Source organism: Babylonia areolata, chromosome 30 (assembly GCF_041734735.1).
Source record: "Babylonia areolata isolate BAREFJ2019XMU chromosome 30, ASM4173473v1, whole genome shotgun sequence".
NCBI lineage: Eukaryota > Metazoa > Mollusca > Gastropoda > Neogastropoda > Buccinidae > Babylonia > Babylonia areolata.
In genome coordinates, this window is record NC_134905.1 from 4450167 (window position 1) to 4460166 (window position 10000).

Below are 10000 nucleotides of genomic sequence, written 5' to 3' on the forward strand. Positions count from 1 at the left end.
CAACCCCATTCCAAACAACTCACCCACATACTCCAAATACACAGACGGCGGAGATTCGAGCAGCAGTGGTGCCACTTCTGTCTTCAGCTGCCGAACGTCCTTAAAAATCCCGCACAGAACCTCCAGCCTGTCGCGCCACCTGTCGGAGTGCACAATGTCCGGCCCACCGGAGCCCCCTGGTTTCATCAGCGAAAATCTGGTGTCCAGTTTAGTCATCCTGTCTTCCATGGTGGCGAAATGATCCCCTTTGCTATGGTGGTGGTGGTGTTGTGAAGAAGACGCATCTTCTTCAGCATCTTCTTCAGCCATTGTCTTAGATTCCAGTGTCAGAGAAACGGGATTCTGGGAAGTCGGATCGCCGGAAACTGTACCTCTCTTTGAGGTTTCAGTTCCGGGAAATTCTGAAGGTTTTGTGGAAGGTGTTGTACTTGAATGGCTTTCCCCTGGCATCCAACTGTGTGTCGCAGTTTCGTTTCTGGATGTGGACGTGCCTTTTTGAAGACTTTCAGTTGTCGGAGTCTGACATGTCATTGGCTGGTTAGTAGCTGCGTTGCTGCTCGTTGATTGGTTGTTGGGTTTGAAATCATGGTGGTTTGTGAGAAAGTTTGTTTCTCGTGTTTGTGCTGAAACTGACAGATTTTTAAATGAATCAACGACATTGATATCGATCTTGTTTTCTTTGCTACTTTTCATTGACGTGAAATCTTCGCGTTCTTTCGGTTCTTGATCAACATCTTCTTGTACTTCTGGTGAGTTTGAAGGAGTATTCTCCACGTCTGCGTCTGAGGGGAACTGTGATAATAATTTCTGCTGACTGGTCCCAGAACGGGAGGAGACTTTATCCTTCAGCTGGGTGTAGATGGTCCTCATTTCTTCCAGACTGTTCTGAGCGGCCAATAAATGATTGTACGTGGCCTCCACCGTCACGTACTTGGGTCGTTCGTCGACGATGATCCTGAGGTTGCTTCCCTTGTATTTCTCCATCAGCTCCGTCACGAAGTCGTCAACGTTGGTCTGCCGCGTGATGACCACCTTCTCCACCAGCTTCGTCGCTGCTGCACGTGCGCTGACGTCATGACTCCCTTGTTGTTGTGAGTTCGTGACCTGCTCCGCGTTGCTGTCACCGTCTAATGGATGAAGACCTTCCTCGCCACAACCGCCGGCAGCCATCGAACCAGACCTGTTAGGCTTGTTCTTTTTCTGTCGGAAGTACCGGGATTTTTTCCTCTCCGACGTTTTGCCGGCGGCGACGACGGAGGAGGAGGTGGAAGAGGATTCCGCTGACGGGTTGGCGAGGAAGGCGAGTCTGCGGGCTTCTTGCAGCCTGTGTTCTTTGAGGTGTTCCCTGATGCGGTCGTGAAGGGTCCAGGACACCAGACTTCCCCAGTCCACTCCGTCCGCGCAGATGACCACCACCTAGGTGACGGAAAAATCGGGTCAGAGTGGTGATGAGTTAAGGCAGGGGTGTTGTGGATGGAGACCTTTAGAATATTGTATCTTTAGAACAAACATTATGTAGCTGAAGCTTTAGAGCATTGTGGATCGGTACCTTTAGAACAAACATTGTGTGTCGGTAGCTTTAGAGTACTGTGGATCAGTACCTTTAGAACAAACATTGTGTATCGGGAGATTTAGAGTATCATGGATCAGTACCTTTAGAACTGACGTATATCGGATGCTTTAGAGTATTGTGGATTAGAACAATAACAATAATTTTTCATCGGAAGCTTAAGAGTATTGTGGATCAGTGCCTTTAGAAAAAGAAGAAGAAAAAAACAAAAAAAACACAAAAAAGAAAGAAAAAAAAAGAATAAACATTGTGCACCGAAGCATCGTGGATCAGACCCTTAAAAAACACTGTGTATCGGAAGCTTTAGAGTACTGTTGATCAGAACCTTTAGAACAAACATTGTGAAGCCTTAGAGCACTGTGAATCAGTACCTTTAGAACAGAGATTATGTACTGAAGCTTTAGAGCATCGTGGATCAGAACCTTTAGAACAAATTGGAACCATCATATCATTGTCACACACACACACACACACACACACACACACACACACCTGGTCGCCCTGTTTGGCCCACTCAGCAGCCTTCAGAGCCAGCAGAAGGGTCTTCCCTGAGCCAGGTGGTCCAGTCAGACACAGGAAGGGGGAAGGGCTGTCCAACAGCTTCAGCTGTTCCTGTCGGAGGATGGACCGTCCGAAATCCACACCTGGCATCACAGGTAAAAATGATATTGATTATAACGATGACGAGGAGGAGGAGGATTTGGATGACTATGATGATGTGATGATGACTGTGCTGCTGCTGCTGATGATGATGGTGGTGGTGGTGGTGGTGATAATGACGATAATGATGATGGTGATGATGACGATAATCATGATGATACTACTTCTTCAGATGATAATATATAACAATGATATAATTATATAATAATGATAATAATAATTATGATTATGGTGAATATGACGATGCTGCTGATGATGACTATGGTGATGACAACGACGACGATGATGATGATAATAATGATGATGATGATGATGATGACGATAACGACGACGACGATGATGATGATAATAACAATGACGATGCTGCTGCTGCTGCTGCTGCTGATGGTGATGATGATGATAGTGGTGGTGGTGGCGGTGGTGACGATGATGATGGTGATGATGATGATGGTGGTGGTGGTGGTGGTAGTGACGATGATGATGGTGATGATGATGATGGTGGTGGTGGTGGTGGTAGTGACGATGATGATGGTGATGATGATGGTGGTGGTGATGGTGGTAGTGACGATGACGATGATGATGATGATGGTGGTGGTGGTGATGATGATGACAATGATAATGATGATGATGATGATCAACATCATAACAACAACAACAACAACAATGATTGTAATAAGAATGACGATGATGATCACTATAAACTAAATCTACAACTGTATGTATTACTACTTCTGCTTCTGCTGCCTGCTAATCCTACTACCATAATGACGATGACGATGACATTTTCTTTTCTTGTGCGTTTAGAGTTGACTTCATCAAGATTTTGCGCCTTATAAATATTGTTATTTGTAGTAGTATTTTTATGTATTTATATATATATATTTTTTTTTTAATTCATTTGTTTGTTTGTTTGTTGTTTTTTTGTTTGTTTGTTTTGTTTTGTTTTGTTTTGGGGGGGGGTTCTCAAGGCCTGACTAAGCGCGTTGGGTTACGCTGCTGGTCAGGCATCTGCTTGGCAGATGTGGTGTAGCGTATATGGATTTGACCGAACGCAGTGACGCTTCCTTGAGCTACTGATACTGATACTCTTGTTACTATTCTCAACACCAGAATCGTTATCATCATTGTTATCGTGAAAATGCATATGCATACGTGTATGTATGTATGTATAGACAGACAAAGGTATGTGATTACATTCATACATACGTATGTACACCAGCAAACAAATAAATGATTCGGTTACGACAATGTCTATTCTAAAAAAAAGAGAGAGAGAGAGGGGGGGAAAAAGACAAGGAAAGAAAACAACACCTATACACCTACCTGTCAGGTGTATGCATTCTGCCACAGTGCGAAACTTCAGCCTGGAAAACGGTCCACAAAACCTGACAACACAGCAACGAAACAAAACAATTAATTAGTTTGGTGGCAAATTTGTTTTCACTGTTTTCTAACTGATCCAGGCTTTGACACACAAACAGTCGACAGACCTGGAGGAACCTGGTGAACAGTTCTTCACGGAGTAATGGAAGGAGAAGAAGAAGAAGAAGGATGAGGAGGAGGAAGTGAAGAAGAAGAAAAAGAGGAAAAACGTGGAGGAGAAGAAGAAGGAGGAGGAGGGGAAGAAGAAAAAGAAGGAGGAGGAGGAAGAGGAAGAGGAGGGGGAGGAGGAGAAGGAGGAGGAGGAGGAGGGGGAAGAGGAGAAAAAGATGGAGGAGGAGGAGGAGGAGGAAGGAGAAGAAGAAGGAGGAGGAGGAAGAGGAGGAGGAGGAGGGGGAGGGGGAGGAGAAGGAGAAGGAGGAGGAAGGGAAGAAGAAGAAAAAGAAGAAGAAGGAGAATGAGGAGGAGGAGGGGGGAGGAGGAGGAGGAGAAAAAGATGGAGGAGGAGGAGAAGAAGAAGAACAACAAGAACACGAAGAAGTAGAAGAAGGAGGAGGAGGGGGAGGAGGAGGAGAAGGAGGAGGAGGAAGGGAAGAAGAAGAAGAAGGAGAATGAGGAGGAGGAGGAGGAGGAGGGGGGGGGAGGAGAAGAAAAAGATGGAGGAGGAGGAAGAAGAAGAAGGAGGAGGAGGAGGAAGGGAAGAAGAAGAAAAAGAAGAAGAAAATCGTGGAGAAGAAGAAGAAGGAGGAGGAGGAGAAGAAGGAGGGGGAGGAGGAGGAAGGGAAGAAGAAGACGACGATGATAACGATAACACTGACGGAGGAGGAGGAGGAAGTGGAGAAGGAAGAAAGGAGGAAACAAGAAGAGGACGATGAGGAGCAAAGAGAAGGATAGGAAGAGGAGGAAGGAAGAGGAGGAGAGGGCAAACAAGGGAAGAAGAAGAAAAACGTGGATAAGAAGAAGAAGGAGGAGGAGGAGGAGAAGAAGGAGGGGGAGGAGGAGGAAGGGAAGAAGAAAAGAAAAAAGTGGAGAAATTGAAGAAGATGGAGGGGGAGGAGGAGGAGGAGGAGAAGAAGAAGAAGAAGAAGAAGAAGAAGAAGAAGAAGAAGAAGAAGAAGAAGAAGAAGAAGAAGAAGAAGAAGAAGAAGAAGAAGAAGAAGAAGGAGGAGGAGGAGGAGGAGAAGAAGAAGAAGAAGAGGAAGAAGAAGGAGGAGGAGGAGGAGAAGGAGGAGGAGGAGGAAGGGAAGAAGAAGAAAAAGAAGAAAAACGTGGATGAGGAGGAGGACAAGAAGAAGAAGAAGGAAAAGAAGAAGAAGAAACAGGAGGAGAAGGAGAAGGAGAGGGAAGGGAAGAAGAAGAAAAAGAAGAAGGAAATAATTGAGAAGAAGAAGAAGAAGAAGAACAACAACAACAACAACAACAACAAGCAGAAGCAGCAAAAGACGAAGAAAAAGAAGAACAACTGACAATTCATTATTGATTATTAAACGTCCTTCTACTCCTATGTGTACAGAATAGGGCAGAGAATGCTTTGCTTGCCTCAAGAAACAAGTTCAAATTCGTTAAACACGTACTGCTTTTAATCGTTGATTTTATCAATGTTATTTTCCAAATATTGACTGCTGAAGTGTGTGTGTGTGTGTGTGTGTGTGTGTGTGTGTGTGTGTGTGTGTGTGTGTGTGTGTATCACAAACACAGCGATTTCACAAGATCTTATGATTTCTCTCAATTTAAAACGACAATAAAACTTCTGCATGAAACAAAAACAACCAGCCTATCACCAGATTTTATAATATTAAAAACAACTCACCTGGAAATAATCTGCTCATAAGAATCCCAAGATAATTCCATTGTTGAACCTCCATCTTCATCACCATCATTATCGCCATCACCAACATCATCATCACCATCATTCATTTTTTTCTCCGCCGATGATTTCCCGTCCTTCAGTGATTGTCGTCTGCTCAAGACTCCTTTCTCCAAGGCCGACCACCACCGCATCAAGGGCGTCTCGACGTCCGTGGTTGCGTCCCCTGGTGAAACGTCTGGCGATGATGATGATTCCGTAGATTTGTCTGTGACATGTTCTGAAGTGAGGCATCGTGTTAATGCCTCATCTACACCGTCCGTCTCCAAGACTTCGCAGCATTCCTGTTGATTTGAAGGGAGGAATGAAGGGGGACAGGCTTACGTTGTGTGTCATTGTTGGCTTTTTGTTTCTTGATATTTATATACTATTAAACGTACAATGTATGAGCAAATCATCGTGCAAAATTCCAAGGATATATCTTTGTGTTTGAGGAAGTAGTGCACGTTTTTGTTTGTTTGTTTGTTTGTTGTTGTTTCGCTTTTTGTTCGTTTCTTTGGTGGTTAATTATTTATTTATTTATTTTATTATTATTATTATTATTATTATTATTATTTTCTTCTTTTCTTTTTTTTTCTTTTTCTTTTTCTTCTCACTTTGGTTGAAACCATCAAGTTTTTCCTCGGCACATAGGAATGGCAAAATTGCTTTAACGTTTGGAAGGCAAGAGATTGATACAGTGCATGCATGTAATTATGAATATGTGCTTGCGTGTCGATGTGGGTGTGGGTGTAGGGGGGAGCCGGGGGGTGGTGGTGGCGGAGGGACTGGTGTGTGTGTGTGTGTGTGTGTGTGTGTGTGTGTGTGTGTGTGTGTGTGTGTGTGTGTGTGTGTGTGTGTTGTGTGTGCAGGCGTGCGCGTGCACGACCTTTGTGTGAGTGAGAGAGTACCTAGGATTTTATAAAAATGGATTTTGTGTGTACGTGGCCGTGTGTTTCTAGATACTGTTTTAAGCATTGAATCTGTTTTTATTTTCATGTAGGCATTTATACATACATCTTTTTAATGCCATTGTAAAGCGCGTAGAGCCTTGAATTACCCGCTACAAAAACATTACTTCTACTACTACTACTGCTGCTGCTGCTACTACTACTACTGCTGCTACTACTACTACTACTAGTACTGCTGCTACTACTACTACTACTACAGCAACTACTACCACTACTACTTCTACTACCACTACTACAACTAATATTAATATTAACAACTATAATAATAATAATAATAATAATAATAATACACGACTTATGCTCGGGGTGCTCAAAACGACGGAAATGACGATGATAAGAATGATAACAACACCATCAATACCACCACCATCAACAACAACAACAATAACAACAATACTACTACTACTACTACTACTAGTACTACTACTACTACTACTACTACTAATAATAATAATAATAACAACAATAATAATAAATAACAACAACACCAACACCACCACAAACAACAACAACGACGATGATAATAATAATAAAAATAATAATTAAAAAAATATTATAATAACAACAACAACAACGATGATGATGATGATGATGATGGTGATGACAATAATAATAATAATAATAATAATAATGACAATGATACAGTGATAACAATAACAACAGCAACAACAATAACAACAACAACAACAACAATACATGCCTTGTGCTAGGGATGCTTAGCACAGCAGGAAGGAGACATTCCTATTGCCGAGCCCTCTTAGACACAGAGGATATTGTATTATATATCTTCTTCTTCTTCTTCTGCGTTCGTGGGCTGCAACTCCCACGTTCACTCGTATATATATACACGAGTGGGCTTTTACGTGTATGACCGTTTTTATCCCGCCATGTAGGCAGCCATACTCCGCTTTCGGGGGTGTGCATGCTGGGTATGTTCTTGTTTTCCATAACCCTACCGAACGCTGACATGGATTACAAGATCTTTAACGTGCGTATTTTGATCTTTTGCTTGCGTGTACACACGAAGGGGGTTCAGGCACTAGCAGGTCTGCACACATGTTGACCTGGGAGATCGGAAAAATCTCCACCCTTTACCCACCAGGCGCCGTCACCGAGATTCGAACCCCGGACCCTCAGATTGAAAGTCCAAAGCTTTAACCACTCGGCTATTGCGCCCGTCGTATTATATATCAATTCGCTTCCTCGACGGAACCGAAAAGCTTTGGCACCCTTAAAAACTCTCTCCATACGAACGGCGAAAGAGACGACGTTAACAGCGTTTCACCCCAATTACCAACATCAAAATATTGCAAGCGGAAGGCTCTTATACTAAAGAGGTGAATGTTGACAAAGAATACCACAATTCTGACGACGGAAGCTAAAGGTTGGGTCATTCAGATACGCACTGGACATCCGAGGGGTCTGTGTAGAGGAGAAGAGAGGACTGGCCGTACTGAGTGAGTTAAATTAACCTTTCAACTGTTTTGTCACATTGAACTCTCACTCTATCGCTCTGTATACGGAAACTCATGGAACAAGATGTGATCATTACGTTGTTAAAGTGTGAGAGCACAGTTTCAGTTTCAGTTTCAAAGATGTGGCAAAGTGTGCTGGACTGAAAATCTGAAAATGCTACATCACATCTGCTACTACAGAGAGAGAGAGAGAGAGAGAGAGAGAGAGAGAGAGAGAGAGAGAGAGAGAGAGAGAGAGAGAGACAAGACAAGACAAATTCTTTATTTTCGAGGAAACATAGATAAGCACTGGCGCGCTTTTTTTCATCCAGTCCCAGCCCTGAAACAGGGTCTACACTACACAATACTACATTGTATAATTATGTCATTGCATGCACTACACAATGCTACTTAAAGTCATAGAATGCGAATACTATACTACATAAAGGCATAAGCATGGTAAAAAATAAGGCGCGCGCGCGCATACACACTCACAGAGAGAGAGAAAGAGAGAGGGAGAGACAGAGAGAGAGAACGAACGAACGAACGGTTTTATTCAAATAAAGGCTAAAGTCCCTTACTGAAGGGGTTTGACATAAGTACAAATACTGGAATTATAACTGATACCACAATTATATCATAAACATATACATCAGCAGAAGAAAGGATTATCATGTCATAATGTTCAGTCTTTTCAAGGATTTGCAAATATAAATAGCGAGTCCATAGAGAGTAGACTCATTTCTGGACGACAACAACACATTTAATCAAAAACTGTAATGATTATTATAATACTTAGGTTCAATTGATTTCGAGCTATGGTCAAAAAGGGCAGGACACGTTAACACTGAACAAGAGAGGCAAGGCCTTCAAGACTCACTTGTGATACACTTAAAAAAAAATTCAAGCTTTTTATGTATTGCGTATAATTTCTGAATGTAATATTTAAGATGAGAAAGATCAGTTTAAAGCAAATTAAGTCCCCTAGCATTAATTACAGAGTAATTTCCCTTTTTTAATATCTGCACCAAAACGTTTGCAAAATAAATAAAACTTCCATGCTTAGCAAAAGAAGTTCCTGTTTGAACCAAAAATGATAATAATGACTGCTCTTGTTGTTGGGTCGAATATCAGATCAAAGTGCCAAGTTTAGAGAATACAAAAAATATAAATATAACAGTAAATGCAGTTTGCATATAATTAGGCTTCATTTTTTTTTGGTTTTGTTTTGTGCCCATCCCAGAGGTGCAATATTGTATTAAAACAAGATGACTGGAAAGAACTGAATTTTTCCTATTTTTATGCCTAATTTGGTGTCAGCTGACAAAGTATTTGCAGAGAAAATGTCAATGTTAAAGTTTACCACGGGCACACACACACACACACACACACACACAGACAACCGAACACCGGGTTAAAACTTAGACTCACTTTGTTTACACAAGTGAGTCAAAAATGGACCCCATCTTCTCTGTCTGTGTTACATAAACGACATCTTAGTTCACTCACACCTTTGGACCTATATCTCTTTCGATGACACGCGATGTCAGAAATGCCCAGTCTAAATTTGAGTCAAAGCACATCTAACCCTTTCACCGCCAGACAATTTAGAGTGCAAAATTCCCTTGCGTTACAAACACAGAAAATATGGTGTCTAATAATATATAGCTGAGGATTCCCCCTGCGATGTGTAGAAAATATGGGATGTCCTACTACCGAACATTAAGGGCAGTAGGTTCATGGATAACAGACCCATGCACATCTAACCCTTTCACCGCCAGACAATTTAGAGTGCAAAATTCCCTTGTGTTACAAACACAGAAAATATGGTGTCTAATAATATATAGCTGAGGATTCCCCCTGCGATGTGTAGAAAATACGGGATGTCCTACTACCGAACATTAAGAGCAGTAGGTTCATGGATAACAGACCCATGCACATCTAACCCTTTCACCGCCAGACAATTTAGAGTGCAAAATTCCCTTGTGTTACAAACACAGAAAATATGGTGTCCAATAATATATAGCTGAGGATTCCCCCTGCGATGTGTAGAAAATATGGGATGTCCTACTACCGAACATTAAGGGCAGTAGGTTCATGGATAACAGACCCATGCACA

General features: G+C 42.2%; 1 protein-coding gene across 5 annotated transcripts in view; it reads right to left on the reverse strand.

The window, feature by feature from the left end:
* The window catches only part of LOC143275531 (uncharacterized), a 53095-nt gene that overhangs the window by 9101 nt on the left and 33994 nt on the right, over window positions 1-10000 (reverse strand). For all 5 annotated transcript variants that reach the window (XM_076579715.1, XM_076579712.1, XM_076579713.1 and 2 more), the window contains 4 exons: window positions 5421-5761; window positions 3554-3615; window positions 2063-2214; window positions 24-1416 (listed from right to left, as the gene is read on the reverse strand). In XM_076579715.1, the coding sequence (XP_076435830.1) occupies window positions 24-1416; window positions 2063-2214; window positions 3554-3615; window positions 5421-5761 (1948 nt within the window). The remainder of the gene's footprint in view (window positions 1-23; window positions 1417-2062; window positions 2215-3553; window positions 3616-5420; window positions 5762-10000) is intronic.